Below are 19,576 nucleotides of genomic sequence, written 5' to 3' on the forward strand. Positions count from 1 at the left end.
ATATGAAGAGTGGTACTCAGTAATGTGTTGTGTTTTATTTGCCCCAAAAATAATTATTTGTATTCAGGACATAAAGTTTACTTTAGTGCCTTATTGCAAACAGGATGCATGTTTTGGAAAAATATGTATTCTGTACAGTCTTCCTTCTTTTCACTCTGCCATTTATGTTAGTATTGTGGAGTAGCTATATGTTGTTTCTCCTTTCTCTGTAACTGTTTTAAAGTCACCATTGGCCTCATGGTGAAATCCCTGAGCGGTTTCCTTCCTCTCCGTCAACTCAGTAAGGAAGGACGCCTGTATCTCTGTAGTGACTCGGTGTATTGATACACCATCCAAAGCCTAATTAATAGCTTCACTATGCTCAAAATATTCAGTGTCTGATTTTTAAAAATCCAACTACCAATCTGTGCCCTTCTTTGCGAGGCATTAGAAAAGCTCCCTGGTCTTTTTGCATGAATCTGTGCGTGAAATTCACTATTCGACTGAGGGACCTTGTTAAGCAAATGTTTACTCCTCAACTTATTTAGGCTTGCAAAAACAAAGGGGTTGAATACTAATTGGCTCAAGACATTTCAGCTTTTAATTTTGAATTGATTTGTAAACATTTCTAAAAACACATTTCCACTTTGACATTATGGGGTATTGTGTGTAGGCCAGTGACAATCTCAATCCATTTTAAATTCAGGCTGTAACACATCAAAAAGTGGAAAAAGTCAAGGGCTGTGAATACTTTCTGAAGGCACTGTATATAGAAATAACCCAGTAAAGGAGTTGTCAGCCAATAGATGAAAAAAACTGCAAGATGTGAAGCTCTAACACATTGTATCTGTTGTCGTCACGATGAGAAGCAATGCACGTAGTTAGGTTTGTAAAATAGAATTCACAGAGATAAATGTGTGAAAAGAGCCTCTCTCTCCTCCTCATCCCCATTCCTTCACACTGATCTGACTTCACTGTGTCGCACAAGCAGAGGGGGGACCTTATTGGCTGCTGACGAATGTGCCGGAGTCCCTCAGCCAATGAGGGCTACTCACGTCGGCACACGCCCCTCTCAGCAAGGCAGTGGCAGAGTATGTGAGCTAGCGAGAGAGAAAGAGCGAGGAAGAAAGACAGAGAATTTCTATGAATGGAAACGCGGAGGAGGTGGACTAGCAAAGATGGCAGCATGGCAGCTTGGGACCAATGAGGCTGTTAGCATCTCTCTCTCGCTGTAGCACTGTCATCCATATAATCGCATATAAGGAGACCATGCCTTACCTATGTCATGTATTTTTTCACACACACCACTTAACCACAGATCCACCCCACATTCTCTTCCTACACACACATACAATACTGTACACTCATACCACCACACAACCTCAGGCCATCTACCCACTCCCTGTCCTCTCCACATTCAGATAGAGTAGTATTTTTTTATGAGCAAGTGGGTCCAACTTGAAAGAGGGTTTATTTGAGAGTTAGATTGTTGGTGAATAAAAGGATACCAGAGAGGAATCAAAAATGTGTTCAGTCAAAATAGATTTTGTACTGTGTTTTAAATTGACTCATCTCAGCACTCAACATTAATGCATTGAATTGTAGTGGTTTCAGAATAATCGTGACTCGTTTGGAAAACCACCAGTGGTATAGGAGGCCTTATGTTTATCTCCTACTCGTTGTAAGCATGTGTCATGGGATGACCACACGTGTGTGTGTGTGAGTGTCAGGAAAAGCTCTCTGCTTCTCTTGTCCAGCTCTTTACACACACACACCACCAACTTTAAACCCCAGAGAATATCCTGCCAACTGCTCTCTAGTAACACAGGAGTTACATAAGCACTGATACTAACCTGGCTACCTGTACTAGACCATTAGAGTCTAGTACAGAGTAGAGTCTGTAGCTCAGTTGGTAGAGCATGGCTCTTACAATGCTAGGATATTTTTGGGTTTGTAAAAAATTGATGCACGCATGGATGCAGTCGCTTTGGATAAAAGCGTCTGCTAAATGGCATACATTATTATTATTATTATTACATTAACCAGCAATTAGTAAAATAATCTTTGCCTGAGTTAATAAGCTGTAGTATCTGGAGTAGAGATAATCACATTTTAGGCTTAAGATCAACTTTGACTCATTCTTAACTTCTCGATCTAAATTAGAATATTGTGCAGTTAAAAATAACTTATGACCTTGCTATCAAATGTTATTAATGTAGCTGCAGTTTCAACATGATCTACATTTCAGAGGATGCTGTAAATGTTTTTACTTTGTATGAGTCTCTGCCAAAAAGATATCAACTTCCCCGATGATAATTGTTACAATTGACCCAATATGTTAAACAGGTATTGTAGCTAGACTGGTTATCACTGCTTACCCGCAATAAGATGGAATGTGAACGTGTATGGCACTTGGCACAAAGAGACATTTAACCTGTTATCTGAGATATGTTAAGTTATCTCCTCATGTTAATTTGAGTATTCCTCTTATAGAGTAGCTAGGCTGAGTCACTTTGGTTTCCCCCGTATGCAGTGCTTATCATACAGTTAGGAATTCATGCCCCTTGGATTTCTTCACATTTTATTTTTATAAAGTGGGATTCAAATAGATTTAATTGTAATTGTTTTGTTAATGATCTACACAAAATACTGTGTAACGTTAAAGTGGAAGAAAAATCCATTATTTTTAATTAAAGGGGAAAAACCCCACTAATATACAGTGGGGATAACAAGTATTTGATACACTGCCGATTTTGCAGGTTTTCCTACTTACAAAGCATGAAGGGGCATGTAGAGGTCTGTCATTTTTATCATAGGTACACTTCAACTGTGAGAGACGGAATCTAAAACTAAAATCTAGAAAATCACATTGTATGATTTTTAAGTAATTAATTTGCATTTTATTGCATGACATAAGTATTTGATACATCAGAAAGCAGAACTTAATATTTGGTACAGAAACTTTTGTTTGCAATTACAGAGATCATTTCCTGTAGTTCTTGACCAGGTTTGCACACACTGCAGTAGGGATTTTGGCCCACTCCTCCATACAGACCTTCTCCAGATCCTTCAGATTTCGGGGCTGTCGCTGGGCAATAAGGACTTTCAGCTCCCTCCAAAGATTTTCTATTGGGTTCAGGTCTGGAGACTGGCTAGGCCACTCCAGCACCTTGACATGCTTCTTACGGAGCCACTCCTTAGTTGCCCTGGCTGTGTGTTTCGGGTCGTTGTCATGCTGGAAGACCCAGCCACGACCCATCTTTTGCTCTTACTGAGGGAAGGAGGTTGTTGGCCAAGATCTCGCGATACATGGCCCCATTCATCCTCCCCTCAATACGGTGCAGACGTCCTGTCCCCTTTGCAGAAAATCATCCCCAAAGAATGATGTTTCCACCTTCCTGCTTCATGGTTGGGATGGTGTTCTTGGGGTTGTACTCATCCTTCTTCTTCCTCCAAACACGGCGAGTGGTTTAGACCAAAAAGCTCTATTTTTGTCTCATCAGACCACATACCTTCTCCCATTCCTCCTCTGGATCATCCAGATGGTCATTGGCAAACTTCAGACAGTCCTGGACATGCGCTGGCTTGAGCAGGGGGATCTTGCTTGCGCTGCAGGATTTTAATCCATGACGGCGTAGTGTGTTACTAATGGTTTTCTTTGAGACTGTGGTCCGAGCTCTCTTCAGGTCATTGACCAAGTCCTGCCGTGCAGTTCTGGGCTTATCCCTCACCTTCCTCATGATCATTGATTCCCCATGAGGTGAGATCTTGCATGGAGCCTCAGACCGAGGGTGATTGACCGTCATCTTGAACTTCTTCCATTTTCTAATAATTGCGCCAACAGTTGTTGCCTTCTCACCAAGCTGCTTGCCTATTCTCCTGTAACCCATCCCAGCCTTGTGCAGGTCTACAATTTTAACCCTGATGTCCTTACACAGCTCTCTGGTCTTGGCCATTGTGGAGAGGTTGGAGTCTGTTTGATTGAGTGTGTGGACAGGTGTCTTTTATACAGGTAAAGAGTTCAAACAGGTGCAGTTAATACAGGTAATGAGTGCAGAACAGGAGGGCTTCTTAAAGAAAAACTAACAGGTCTGTGAGAGGCAGAATTCTTACTGGTTGGTAGGTGATCAAATACTTATGTCATGCAATAAAATGCAAATTAAATACTTAAAAATCATACAATGTGATTTTCTGGATTTTGGATTAGTCTGGATTAAGTGTAACTATGATAAAAAATTACAGACCTCTACATGCTTTGTAAGTAGGAAAACCTGCAAAATCGGCACTGTATCACATTCTTGTTCTCCCCACTGTATATTTTAAAAATTTGGTTGGTTGTTGATCATTGCTTGACAGCAATTCAAGTCTTGCCGAAGATTGTCAAGCAAATTTAAGTCAAACTTTAACTCGGCCAGTGTTTCCTTGGTAAGCAACTCCAGTGTATATTTGGTGTTGTGTTTTAGGTTATTGTTCTGCTGAAAGGTGAATTTGTCTCACAGTGTCTGGTGGAAAGCAGACTGAACCAGGTTTTCATCTAGGATTTTGTATGTGCTTAGCTTCATTACATTTATTTTTATTTTTAAAAAACTCCTCACTCCTTGTTGATGACAAGCATACCCATGATGCAGACACCACCATAGTTGAAAATATGGAAATTGGTACTCAGTCATGTGTTGGATATGCCCAAAACATAACGCTTTGTATTCAGGACAAAAACTTAATTCCTTTGCCACATTTTTTGCATATTACTTTAGTGCTTTGTTGCAAAACGGATGGAAGTTTTGTTCATTCAACTATATGCTTTTTAAGTTGGAAAACCTGCAAAATCGGCAGTGTATCAAATACTTGTTCTCCCCAATGTATTTACGCTCAGTGTGTCGTCTTGATCGCTGGTGAAAAGTTCATTTATTTTGTAGAATTGTCCATCTCTCTCCCTCTCTCTCTCTGTCGTGGTTAGAGGGAATAGTTCAGAGTGACATTCGTTATAGAATGGATGTTTCGGCGGTTGTCGTTCTTCGCGTTCAATGATACCGAATTCCTAGCTGCAGACAAGTAATTAATATCAAAGACTTGTTCTTATTCTGTCGGTATCGATAGTCTAAGAGTTTAACCACGTGGTATGGTTAACATTTTCAGCAATGATCTACAACCTTTGTCCTTCTAATGGAGAAATTCATGGTCTGCAACCTTTAGCCATCTCGTAATTGAGGTAAGCTCGGTCTGCCGATCAAAAACCTGAGTGGGGGTTTTATTCGGAAGGGCCGAAAAGGGCTGTCCCAGGATGTCTGACCCTAACTGGGCTCAGGGGCGGTCCTCTGATTTAGTTCAAATCAAAAGGGAATTGTATTTTGTAGTCCAAAATCATATTACACAATTATACAAACAGTATCATACTCACTCATTCATCTTATACAACAATTAGATGTAAACCTCATATCTGAGGCTATTATATAAACAGCGTTATGGTAATGTGGCCACACCGTCTCCCATGAGCTTCCCCAAGTTGTGACAAACGGACCAGTTCGTAGCTGGATTCTTCACGGATCTTTTATACTTTCTCCGGAACATGAAATTTGTTTGTACCTCAAGTTCTGTGAGGTGGAAGGAATTCCTTTGTTGTCTCTGAAAATGTACTCTCTCTATACTGTGTGTCCATGAGGAGATGCTCAGGAATTTACGACGTCTCTCTGACCACAGCAACCTAGTTGAAGGAGGCAAGGGGGAGGCAGGGAGAGGGGGATTGGGCTTGCTCTACCCAAAGAGCCCAACGTCATGACAACCTTCTTCCCTCTTCCTCCCACGCTTTGATCTCTCTTCCTTCCTGTTATAACGCCTCCATTTCCCTTTTTTTTCCTACAGTAACTGCCCCTTCTCCCTGGCGGCTGCCCTGGCACGGTCTACAGCAGACAGTGTTCTGCAGAGTGACCTCTCCATCTACCACATCCAGAAGACTGTTGAGGATGGAGTAGACCCTTTCCCCCGTGAGTCCCCTGTCAGCCCACGCCTGACATGCAAAATCAGGTCATGTACTGACCTAGCTAGGCTACTGTATGGACAGGGTTACTTGTTATACAATATATTAGCTGAAATTCAAAGCCTTTGTCAGTTTAGGTGTTGTTTCAGTCAACACCATGGACAAATGAGAAAAATCACCATTTGTATACTAATCTAATACTTAGCATTTAAAACAGTTGCACTTCCTGGCTCACTTTTTTCATACCACAGTTTGATGCCATCCACTGTCACTTATAATTCCCTTTACTTTGTTAGTGACAAAATAAAGCACTCTGTGGAGCGAACAAGCGAGAGCAGAGGTCTTTTAGAAGAGAAGGAAACAGCAGTCTAAATAACCTTGCATCACTCCTTTAAGATCTCTGTGTTTTTGCCAGGGAGAGAGAGAAAGAGGCAGAAAGAGAATGCAGGGGAAATATTATAAATATATAGTTGAAGTCGGAAGTTTACATACACCTTAGCCAAATAAATGTAAACTCAGTTTTTCACAATTCCTGACATTTAATCCTAGTAAAAATTCCCTGTTTTAGGTCAGTTAGGATCAACACTTTATTTTAAGAATGTGAATTCAAAATAAATCACTGACAGTGTCACCAGAAAAGCAGCCCCATACCATCACACCACCTCCTCCATGCTTCACGGTGGGAACCACACATGCGGAGATCATCCGTTCACCTACTCTGCGTCTCACAAAGACACAGGGGCTGCAACCAAAAATCTAAAATTTGGACTCATCAGACCAAAGGACAGATTTCCACCGGTCTAATGTCCATTCCTCATGTTTCTTGGCCCAAGCAAGTCTCTTCTTATTATTGGTGTCCTTTAGTAGTGGTTCCTTTGCAGCAATTCAACCATGAAGGCCTGATTCACACAGTCTCCTATGAACAGTTGATGTTGAGATGTATCTGTTACTTGAACTAAGTGAAGCATTATTTGGGCTGCAATCTGAGGTGCTGTTAACTCTAATGAACGTATCCTCTGTAGCAGAGCTAACTCTGCGTCATCCTTTCCTGTAGCGGTCCTCATGAGAGCCAGTTTCATCATAGCGCTTTATGGTTTTTGAGACTGCACTTGAAGAAACTTTTGAAGTTCTTTACCTTTTCCAGATTGACTGACCTTCATGTCTTAAAGTAATGATGGACTGTCGTTTCTCTTTCGTTTCTCTCTTTTACCAAATAGGGCTATCTTCTGTATACCACCCCTACCTTGTCACAATACAACTGATTGTCTCAAACAATTTAAGATGGAAATAAATTCCAGAAATTAACTTTAACAAGGCACACCTGTTAATTGAAATGCATTCCAGGTGACTACCTCATGAAGCTGGTTGAGAAAATGCAAAGAGTGTGCAAAGCTGTCATCAAGGAAAAGGGTGGCTACTTTGAATAATATAAAATATAAAATATATTTTGATTTGTTTAACACTTTTTTGGTCACTACATGGTTCCATATGTGTTATTTCATAGTTTTGATGTCTTCACTTTTATTCTACAATGTAGAAAATAGTACAAATAAATAAACCCCCCCCCCCCCCCCCGCCCCCCCCCCGTCCGTCCAAACTTTTGACTGGTACTGTATAAACTCAGCAAATAAAGAAACTTCCCTTTTTCAGGACCCTGTCTTCCAAAGATAATTAGGAAAAATCCAAATAACTTCACAGATCTTCATTGTAAAGGGTTTCCCATGCTTGTTCAATTAACCATAAACAATTAATGAACATGCACCTGTGGAATGGTCATTAAGATACTAACAGCTTACATATGGTAGGCAATTAAGGTCACAGTGATGACAACTTAGGACACTAAAGAGACCTTTCTACTGACTCTGGAAAAACCCAAAAGAAAGATGCCCAGGGTCCCTGCTCATCTGCGTGAACGTGCCTTAGGTATGCTGCAAGGAGGCATGAGAACTGCATATTTGGCCAGGGCAATAAATTGCAATGTCCGTACTGTGAGACACCTAAGACAGCGCTACAGGGAGACAGGACAGACAGCTGATCGTCCTCGCAGTGGCAGACCACGTGTAACAACACCTGCACAGGATCGTTACATCCGAATATCACACCTGATGGACAGGTACAGGATGGCAACAACAACTGCCCAAGTTACACCAGGAACACACAATCCCTCCATCAGTGCTCAGACTGTCCGCAATAGGCTGAGAGAGGCTAGACTGAGGGCTTGTAGGCCTGTTGTAAGGCAGGTCGACATCACCGGCAACAATGTTGCCTATGGGCACAAACCCAAAGTTGCTGGACCAGACAGGACTGGCAAAAAGTGCTCTTCACTAACGAGTCGCGGTTTTGTCTCACCCGGGGTGATGGTCGGATTTGGGTTTATCATTGAAGGAATGAGCGTTACACAGAGGCCTGTACTCTGGAGCGGGATCGATTTGGAGGTGGAGGGTCCGTCATGGTCTGTAGTGGTGTGTCACAGCATCATCGGACTGAGCTTGTTGTCATTGCAGGCAATCTCATCGCTGTGCGTTACAGGGAAGGCATCCTCCTCCCTCATGTGGTACCCTTCCTGCAGGCTGATCCTGACATGACCCTCCAGCATGACAATGATACCAGCCATACTGCTCGTTCTGTGCGTGATTTCCTGCAAGACAGGAATGTCAGTGTTCTGCCATGGCCAGCGAAGAGCCCAGATCTCAATTCCATTGAGCACTTCTGGGACCAGTTGGATCGGAGGGTGAGGGCTAGGGTCATTCCCCCAGAAATGTCCAGGAACTTGCAGGTGCCTTGGTGGAAGAGTGGAGTAACTTCGCACAGCAAGAACTGGCAAATCTGGTGCAGTCCATGAGGAGGAGATGCACTTAATGTACTTAATGCAGCTGGTGGCCACACCAGATACTGACTGTTACTTTTGATTTTGACAACCCCCCTTTGTTCAGGGACACATTATTCAATTTATGTTTGTCACATGTCTATGGAACTTGTTCAATGTATGTCTCAGTTGTTGAATCTTGTTATGTTCATACAAATATTTACACATGTTACGTTTGCTGAAAATAAATGCAGTTGACAGTAAGAGGACGTTTCTATTTTTGCTGAGTTTATATATGTACTTTATTTACACTGAGTGTACAAAACATTAAGAACACCTTCCTAATACTGAGTTGCACCCCCTTTTGCTCTCAGAACAGCCTCAATTCGTCAGGGCATGGACTCTTCATGGTGTCAAAAGCGTTCCATATTGACTCCATTGCTTCCCACAGTTGTGTCAAGTTGGCTGGATATCCTTTGGGTGGTGGACCATTTTTGATACACACGGGAAACTGTTTAGTGTGAAAAAGTCAGAAGCATTACATTTAACAATATAATCATAGTGTTACTCCTCACAGGCAAACAAAAGACAGGGGTTAGCCAGGGGAGAGAGACATGAGAGGTTAGGCGTGCAGACAATCGGTGACCTATTCCCATTAAATCTGGTAGGAGTGCAGTCTGCAGCACACAGACGGAGACGGTGTGGAGGAGAAAATGTCAGCCGTCCCCTCCGGGAGACCCAGCCGGCGAGATCACTTCTTCATGACATCCTCTTTTTCCCTCCTTACGCCATCTCTATGTCCGTTTCCCCAGCCCCCAACCCATTTGCCAGATGGCCTCTCTTGCCCACTTGTCCTTAATTCCACTGGAACCATCTTCTCTCTTCCATTGAGCTGTTTCCCCTTGTATTCCCCGTGTAAGGCCCCATGTTAGCTTGCATGAGTGGCTTTGGGTGGGTTCAAGTGTGACAGATCTCAAGTATGGAAAACAGGGGTTCCCAGACTAATGGGTCATTTGGGACTGTGTGTGTGTGTGTGTGTGTGTGTGTGTGTGTGTGTGTGTGTGTGTGTGTGTGTGTGTGTGTGTGTGTGTGTGTGTGTGTGTGTGTGTGTGTGTGTGTGTGTGTGTGTGTCATTGTAAATAAGAATTTGTTCTTAACTGACTTGCCTAGTTAAATAAAAACATGCATGTATATTATTCGGCACATTCTTTTCATGTGACTATATGCATCTGTATGCCATTCTTTTCACCAGTGCACTAATGCATCCATGTGTAGTGTGTAGTGTATGGTGTGTAGTGTATGGTGTGTAGTGTATAGTGTGTAGTGTATGGTGTGTAGTGTATGGTGTGTAGTGTATGGTGTGTAGTGTGTAGTGTATGGTGTGTAGTGTATAGTGTGTAGTGTATGGTGTGTAGTGTATGGTGTGTAGTGTATAGTGTGTAGTGTATGGTGTGTAGTGTACTGTATGTGTGTGAGCCTGTGGTCTGATCACATGCCATTTGTGTGTTTGTTTATGCGTGTGTCGTCTTTTAGAGATTGAGTCGGTGGCATTTGCCAGGCTCATTTTCAACAAACTGTGTGAAACATGCTGCCTGTGGCTGAAAGACTTCCCTTACCGCCGCCGCCCTCAGCCCTACTACGAGACTTCTATCCACGCCATCAAAAACATGCGCCGCAAGATGGAGGACAAACATATCGTCATCCCCGACTTCAACACTCTCTTCAACATACAGGTAAGCATGAACAGAGTAGTCATTAACCACAGGTCTAGGATCAGTTCAACATAGAGGTAAGCATGAACATAGTAGTCATTAACCATAGGTCTAGGATCAGTTCAACATACAGGTAAGCATGAACAGAGTCGTCCTTAACCACAGATCTAGGATCAGTTCACTCTAGCATGGTTAATGAGGATGGAAGATTTTAACCACAGATTTAGGATCAGATTACCAGTGGGTAAACCCAGTAGACTAACCCGGTGGGCTAATCCAGATGCCCTGCAGGGAAGCTACCATCTCACTTCACTATAGGTAGAAGATCAATAAAACTCCACTATCCAACTTATTCCCAATACAGCCCCAATGAGAGCAGTAAATAATAGCACATTAGGTGGCTGCCAGTGAATTAAATGCTTCTAATAGCATTATTGGCCATAGTGCTCTAGCATGCTTCCTCGGGCACACACACACACACACACACACAAACAGACTGACACACACACCACACCCCAGGCTGATAATGGCATTTTATCTGAGCCACACAGAGTCAATCAGATATGTCATTGAAATCCTATCCTATTAATTCCCTCACATCCCTTCTGAACCAACCGACCATTGAGAAATCCCAGACAGGCAAACACACCAGCTCAAAGATCCTCATATAATGAGATAATTATTCTGTCGGATCAAATGTTTATCCATTCTATTAAGCGTGCTAGTGGTGGGTAAGCCGGCTAATTGGCATTAAACCCCAGTTAATTAAAGCAGATGGATGAGTGGAGACACAAACCGGTTATATTTGGATTTGCATATTCGCGACGAGGCACTACACATGCCATTCATGGAAAACGCACAACGTCATGAGAGTGATACACAACTATGCTGTATACCCAATGGTAATTTAAATTTACTATGACCAGTTAAGTTTGTTTATGGAACCTTGTTGTAAAGATGATTGAGATTGGACAGATGAATGCTTTGCATTGCTTCATACTCTGATGTTTACAAAGCATGAGAGTCACTATACATGAATCACCATCATGTTAGAACAAGTGATGACTCCAATGAAGGGAAGAAATATTGAAGCTATATGACATTGCAGGTCATACTGTGTTAACCTTTGACCTTACACTGTGTGTTTTCAGGACCAGGAGGAGCAGGCCTTCTTCGCCGTGTTCGATGGCCACGGGGGCGTGGACGCTGCCATCTATGCCGCCAACCACCTCCACGTCAACATGGTGCACCAGGAGTGCTTCAGCCAGGATCCAGGGGAGGCCCTTTGTCGCGCCTTCAGAGTCACCGACGAACGCTTCATCCGGAAAGCTAAGATGGAGGTAAGGGCTCAAACATTGGCCACATTAATCTTGAAGGTTTCATTTCAATACTACTGGTATTGTAGAACTGCAGAGAGGCAAGGTTAGTTCAAATGTCTGAGCATTTGTTATTACTGTTCAGAATTTGCTTCTAATAGATATAACATTTCTGTGAATCATAGTAAACAGTTATTACTATACACTCATGTATTTATGTCTACGTGTGTGTGTGTGTGTGTTTGTGTGTGTGACAGAACCTGCGCTGCGGCACCACGGGGGTGGTGACCTTCCTGAGGGGGCGGACCCTGTACGTGGCCTGGCTGGGGGACTCTCAGGTCATGCTGGTCAAGAAGGGCCAGGCCGTGGAACTGATGAAGCCTCATAAGCCTGACAGAGAGGTAATGCACACAGACACACACGCAAAACACACTCACTTAATTACTGTTCACTTCACACACAGGCGCTAACATCACTTAAGCAGAGATGTCTGTCACATATACAAGCACATACCGTTATACATAATACCATCTTTCTCTCTCCCACTACAGGATGAGAAGCAGCGTATTGAAGCTCTGGGAGGCTGTGTCATCTGGTTCGGCACATGGAGGGTTAATGGCAGCCTGTCCGTATCCAGAGCCATAGGTACACCAACAATCACCCTCTGCCTTATACAATTACCATATATAGTACAGACTGCAGCTGCTGTACCATGTCTGTTGCTGAGTCCCCCCTGGACTGCCTCTGGTTGGAGGGTGTGTGTGTGTGTGTGTTACCTTGGTCACCGCCAGCGTGAATGAGAAGAGTGTTGATAAAATTGAGAGGTCAGCAAGGGGTCGGAGTATGTCGTGTAGGTGTGTCCTGCAGAGAGTGCGAATGTGTGCCTGCATACAGGCCCATAATCAGTCTAAACTATTTGGGTGATTATGCGAGCGCCAGAGCAGAGAGGTCATGACAGAGTCTAATGGGCCACAGCCAAGGGCCAGCTGACAGTGCTGAGTGGGAGACAAATAGCAACCCAGAGGTGGGGGGTGGGGGTTACCTGTACCTATATGCATACACGAGTGTACGTAACCAGTCTGATTTCCCAGCAGCTATTTACATCTTAATGGAATAATCTCACAGCTCCAATACTACAACATCACTGGCATCAACATAGGAATTGACTGTAAAGACTGCCTTAGAATCCATCCTGTACCTATTCACATACACAACAGGGTTGGGGTCATTTCAAATTGAAGTCATTCTATTCAGGAAGGGATTTTTATTTTTAAATAGCTTAGATGCACTTTTTTCAATTATTGATTTGGAATTTCAGTTAACTGACCTTTTTTTTTTACCCCTTTTTCATGGTATCCAATTAGATACTTACAGCCGTGTGTCCTCCGAAACACAACCCAACCAAGCCGCACTACTTCTTGACACAATGCCCACTTAACCCGGAAGCCAACCGCACCAATGTGTCAAAGGAAAATACCATACAACTGCACTGCACCCTGCCTGCCACAGGAGTCGTTAGTGCGCGATAGGACAAGGACATCCCTGCCGGCCAAACCCTCCCCTAACCCAGACGACGCTGGGCCAATTGTTCGCCGCCCCATGGGTCTCTCGGTCGCGGCCGGCTGCGATAGAGCTTGGACTCGAATCCAGAATCTCTAGTGGCACAGCTAACACTGCGATGCAGTGTCTTACATCACTGCACCAATCGGGAGACCACTGACCTCAATTCTAATTGACCTCAAGCACTGATTCACAAGGCAACTTGAGGCTAGCGTCTAGTCTTATTTCCCGGTAGCTATTTTAGTGGTGGCTAGTGAGGAAGCCCTACTGTGACCTTCTGTTCCCAAATCCTAAAGCTTCCCTAATCTGATATCAAAACCACTTCCTCGACAGGAAATACTGTAGCTGCTACATTATAACTGTTTCCTACTGCATGCAGGAGAGGAGAGAGGACAGATATTGCTACACTGATATTAATTTACATGTTTATATAAATACATTAGTCACAAAAGGCTGAACAGAAAGCAAAGGCGGCAAGCAGCAGATATTATATTATTATTTATTAAATTAAAATGTATTATTTGTTTTTCTCCACCTTGATTTCAAAACAGATGCATAGCATGGTGGACATGACAGAAACAGCTGCACGGAATATCAAATTATATTGCTTTCAGCTCTTTATGGTGTTTATGCCCAGGTTGCTGTTCAGCACTTTGACAAATGTTTCAATGATAAAAATTTTTACAATATATGATTTTTTTCCCTCGTTTCTTATCCCTCTTTCTCTTGGTGATTGACAGGCGACAATGAGCACAAGCCCTACATCTCTGGCGATGCCGACCACAACATAGTCACATTGGACGGCACGGAGGACTACCTGATCTTGGCCTGCGACGGCTTCTACGACACAGTCAGTCCTGATGAGGCGGTGCGTGTGGTCAGCGACCACCTGACGGAGAACAGTGGCGACAGCACCATGGTGGCCCACAAGCTGGTGGCCTCGGCCCGCGATGCTGGCTCCAGCGACAACATCTCCGTCATTGTGGTCTTCCTTAGAGACCTCCGCGCGCCCCCCCCGGGAGAGGAGGAGGGGGCAGGGGAGGAAATAGAGGATGAGGAGGTGGAGGAGGAAGGGCAAGGGGAGATGGCATGCCAGGACGGGGGCACCGCGGACGTTGGGGGGAAGAGTCACTGTTTCCTGCAGCAGTGCTCGGCTCCAGCCGACCTGGGCTATGAAGACCGCATGGACTCATTGACAGACAGTACCACCCTAGGCCTGCTGGGGCCCACATTGGGAGAGGAGGGTCCGATCAGGCTCCCCCTGGCCAGCTCACACCCGTCCCCGTCCTTAGGCCTCACCCAGAACCTCATGCCTGCCGAGGGCCATGGCGCGGCCTGGTTGCCCTGTCTAGAAGAGGGGCTAAAGGGCTCCAGGCACAAGCCCCGGCCTAAACTCCGAGTCCCCACCTGCCAGGATCCCAGCTCAGATGGACAATGGCCCCTGGCGGCCGCCCTGTTTGGCTACGCGGGGAGGCACACCCGGAGGATGGAGTGCGTGAGCCCCAGATGGGGGTGGTGGTCCCGGGATTGGGGCCGAGCGCCCAGGGAGCTCCCCGGCCTGCTGCACTCCACCCGTAGTGTGCCCTACCCCCAGCGCTGCCCTGAGAGAAGGCCTGGGGTGGCCCTCCCCCACCTACCCAACGTCAGCAGAGTCTGATGATGTGACATAATCTCCACTAGCTCCTCTCTCTCCTGCCCCTTCCTTTATCTGACTACAGTCATTCATTCATCCATCCATCATAAACTCCCCATCCAGGACACTGGCACCCCGTCCGTCCGTTCATCTCTACATGCACCTACCCCTCCCCACAGCCACACAGCCCCATTCAGGAGGCCGGACATAACAATTTACTGCTCCTGGCCCATATTGCAAACACATACTGTACTGTACTCTCAGATTCATAATGGAATACAAATTATCCACTCACTCCATCTCCATAAATGGGAGTAGTTAATACAGGATTATAAGATTAGTGGTCACTTACCTGAATAAATCCAACATATATAGACCGATATGTATTCCAGATGGGGTTACAATAGAGGATAATGGCATCTAAAAGGGGATATTATTAAGAAATGATATTATATTTATAATGTTGGGGATGACGTCATCCAAGAGCAGACATTAATCAGTCCGTGCTATGCCTGTCAAATTGATGGTTACATAACACTAAACACAAGATGTGTTCTCATTGACGAGAAGTCTTTCCCAACAGGTTGGGTGTGAGTAAGTTCCCTATCAGGCATTGCAAGACTTACTGGGCCAGAATAGTTGAGACAAAGCAGCAGAACAAATGCCTTCAATATCTGTCACTTAAGACCATTTCCTGAAAAATAAAAATGGATGGGAATTTTGAGCCTCAGTCGACAAAGTCCCTTCTAAGCTTCCCATTACAATGCGGACCCATGTGTGTCATATCACTTACATGGGCTACTTAACCAATCACTATGCTGCTAAAATTTCACTAACAATAATAGAGCATAAGCATGATCAATGTCAAAGTCTTCATCTCTGGTTTGACAAATATAGTAAATTAATCTTAATCTCATTATCCTTTCAAATGTAAATGGTATTTTTTCTGAAACTCCATAGTTTCAGCAGGTAGCCTAGTGGTTAGAGCATTGGACTAGTTACCAGAAGTGTTGCTAGATTGAATCCCTGAGTTGACAAGGTAAAAATCTGTTCTGCCCCTGAACAAGGCAGATAACCCACTGTTCCTAGGCCGTCATTGTAAATAAGAATGTGTTCTTAACTGACTTGCCTAGTTAAATAAAAGTTTTTAAAAAATAAAATAGTAAATGCTATCTAGCAATGACTAGGTTCTATAAAATGTGCCTCCACTCTCCTGGCCCAGGCAACCACCATTCAATATTTATCAAAGAAGGTTAATTCTCGCTGTTGGAAAAACCCATCTTTATACCCTTAAGAAAACAGGAATTGTTTGTGCCATTCCTGACATTTTCAACTTTTACTAACACAGTGTGCCATTTCCATACTTTTGTTTAAAAACCTCACCTGCTCCCGCTCCAGTCTCATTGAGTTCCCAGGGGCAGGAGACAAGGGCACATGAAACAAGTGACCAAACCACCTCAGTGACCCACAGTCACACGGAGAAACCCCCAGCCAGTCAGTCAGTTCCCAATCACTGTCATTGCTTACTGCTCCTCTGAAACAACTAGTCGTCGGTCGCCTGCTGGCCTACCTACTGAAATGCATGGTGGTCATTTACAGAAGGCCATTTGGACAGTCACCATTAAGCATCTCCAGAGAGCAGAATGTATTCCAGTTGTAGAATGTACATGGAGCCTTCCCGGGACCTTCATAGATGGCCCAATAGGACTGCGACAGTAGTGGTGTTCTGGACTTGTAGCGACGCTCCCTGTGTGGATGGAAGAAAACCATTTCTGGATGCAGTACACCTGGAAGACAATATTCTGGAGGTGTTTTGTTGATCGTGGGAGAGGAAATAATCTATAATTTATCAGCTTACCACCATATCCTCACAAATCTGAGCATTCTATCCTGGTGTTCCACTCTGAAGGAGCAGGATGTGAATAAGCGCACTGCCTTTCGGGTTAAAAGATGCCCATGCTTCTGCATCTTTCTCTTTGTGTAACCAACACCTGCATTTCGACTCTCGGAACAGCAGACCACACTAATTGCCATTTTCTGACCAATTATGAAAGACAACCATAAAGTTGAATATATAAAGGTAGTTATCGAATGCCCCGAGTCTCCCCAACCTCAGCCCCCCCCCCCCCCCAACCCCACTCACATCACCTGCTTTTTTGGAGCTTTCTGCTTCTTTTTGAGAGTAAAAAAAGTGCACATCTTTCCCATCCCAAACATTCCTCACACGGGGCACCAATTGCTTATTGAAATAGTAGTACATTTATATTATGTACATGTAAGTATGAATGTGTGCAGGCGTGTGGGTACGTGTTGAGAGTATGCATGTGGTCTGTCTTATACATCTGTTATATAAAATCACCAATATTCTGTGTTGATATCAAGCTTCACAGCCCCCAGCAATGTACTGTACTGTTCATGTGACACCTTTGGAAGGAGAGTCGTATACGTTAGCAGTGCTTGAGTGACAAGGGAACATGGGAATTGAAATGCTCCTCAAGGACCATCCACTGAAATGTCAAAATGGTCACCCCCTCACAGTCTTTGATAGCTTCAGTTGTTTGTAAGACGCTGAACCTTAACCAAGCCATAAACAGAAAATGCGAACTCTATAGTTCTTCAGCTAAACTTGCTGGCTCGCTTAACCCACAGTTCTTCTCTTTCTCACCCACTGCTGCGGTACAAAGGACCCCCCCCATGCCAGTATGACACTTTCCCTGATGATAGTAAAAGACCACACAGTTCAGGTCTCTTCCCCTCTCTCCCCTTCCCTTTCCTATGTCACTCAATTGCTCTCATGACTCTGCACTGTGTCCACAAAACGCTTTGTTCCTGTAAGCAATAATGAATCTTTATGAGTCGCGCGTGGAAAGGCTCTCTCAGAGGGTTTGTCTTCACTGAGAAAGGCAGAGCTAGATCAAACTAACAGCCGCCCTCCTAAACTCTTACCAGTGCTCACATTGACATGAGCACACACCACTTTACTTCTGCTCGATGGTAGTATGGGACACAATCTATGATGTACCCCTTGGACAGATGTCGCTGTACACTAATACGTTTGGTGGCTAAATTGAATTAGTCCCAATGAGAAACACAACAAAGGGCTCTATTCAATCTGTATAACTGAAATGTTACAGATCGCACAATAGAAATGTAAAGGTAATTTCCGATTGAGCCGACAAATGCATTGTTTACTGTGAATGCAGTTTCCACTAACATGGGAACATTGCCTTTAAATTTCAATAACGCTGTAACGCAATACCTCTGTGATATGGATTGAATCCAGCCCAGTGTCTCTAAGCTTGGCCAGCCTCTTCTCACAGGGCGGTTCAAACTCTGTACGCCAGGCATCCCTGAAGACAAACCCATGACCAGCTGTTCCCCAACCTGCAGGTTAGGTAAACCAGTAAAATGTTTCAGTATCTGTATTTTCTGTGTTCTTCTCGTAATATAAACATGTGTGTGTGTGTGTGTGTGTGTGTGTGTGTGTGTGTGTGTGTGTGTGTGTGTGTGTGTGTGTGTGTGTGTGTGTGTGTGTGTGTGTGTGTGTGTGTGTGTGTGTGTGTGTGTGTGTGTGTATCTGAACTGGTGACTAGTATAATGTATAAAGATTAAACCAAGTATTTTGTCTGAGTTTTATTTGACCTCTTGTACAACCAGATGGACTATAATTAGGCCTATGGAATTCTCCCAAACGTGTGTGTAAACCCTCAGCTGTGTGCTGTACTCTTGTCGAGACTTCAGTGGCTCCACTTAGAGAGCCAGGAGACTTAATTAGTGTCCTTAGCCTCCACCTGTCAAGCTTAGACCCTAGCGATGGAACAGCCATATTTAATTAACTACCAAGATTATTTTTAATCAAGGCCTCCAACTGTCCTGTGGTGATATGCGCGTATGCCCATGTACACGATGGCTAGTGTTCACAGTTTAGGTAATTGCCAGCACCCTGTAAAGTGTGTCAAGCATTCTTAAGATAGGGATGGCAAGCTACAGCATTTTAATAAAATATACTGGAAAACAAAGAGGGCACTTCCTTGTTAACATCCAAGTAGAGAAACGGAAACATTGCAATGTTTTTATTTCACCCTCCAGGTGGAATGAATGGTGTGCAGTCAGATGTCCATTTATCTTTTCTCTGGCATAAAACATTCATCATCATTACTTATTTATGTGTACCTTTTTTTTTGTTGTTTAAAGCATTCTACATCAAGAACACTTCACAAACTAAATTTCATAAACAGCTTTTCAGACTTACTAAGTACAACGTTTGTGCTCCACATAGCACATGGTATGGTATACTATTTACAGATGGAAATGCAGGGATATACCTGCTGACTCAAACATTTGACATTATGTAGCAGCACCACAGCTGAGCTTTTGCTCATGGCCTTTCTTGCTGCAAGGTTTAAGGCACACATACAAATAATGAGGAGAGTAATTCCCTGCTGTTGTTCATCAGCTTGAGGACACACACACACACAAAACTTAATTACTATGACCGTGTCCATATCTGGAGCAGTTTAGCGTCTGACATAACAGATGAGTGAGCGTTAATATCCACCAGGTTTCACAGAAGATTGCGTGTTCCAAATGTAATCG

At 43.8% G+C, this 19,576-nt stretch overlaps 1 protein-coding gene across 1 annotated transcript in view; it reads left to right on the plus strand.

The window, feature by feature from the left end:
• ppm1e (protein phosphatase, Mg2+/Mn2+ dependent, 1E) overlaps window positions 1–18,497 on the plus strand; it is an 87,087-nt gene extending 68,590 nt beyond the window's left edge. The window contains exons 2-7 of the mRNA XM_021617945.2: window positions 5,839–5,960; window positions 10,293–10,492; window positions 11,623–11,811; window positions 12,045–12,188; window positions 12,339–12,432; window positions 14,088–18,497. Of these exons, the coding sequence (XP_021473620.1) occupies window positions 5,839–5,960; window positions 10,293–10,492; window positions 11,623–11,811; window positions 12,045–12,188; window positions 12,339–12,432; window positions 14,088–15,004 (1,666 nt within the window). The 3' untranslated portion in view covers window positions 15,005–18,497. The remainder of the gene's footprint in view (window positions 1–5,838; window positions 5,961–10,292; window positions 10,493–11,622; window positions 11,812–12,044; window positions 12,189–12,338; window positions 12,433–14,087) is intronic.
• The last annotated feature ends 1,079 nt before the right edge of the window (window positions 18,498–19,576 follow it).

The sequence above is a fragment of the Oncorhynchus mykiss genome, chromosome 10 (genome assembly GCF_013265735.2).
Source record: "Oncorhynchus mykiss isolate Arlee chromosome 10, USDA_OmykA_1.1, whole genome shotgun sequence".
Taxonomy (NCBI): Eukaryota; Metazoa; Chordata; class Actinopteri; order Salmoniformes; family Salmonidae; genus Oncorhynchus; species Oncorhynchus mykiss.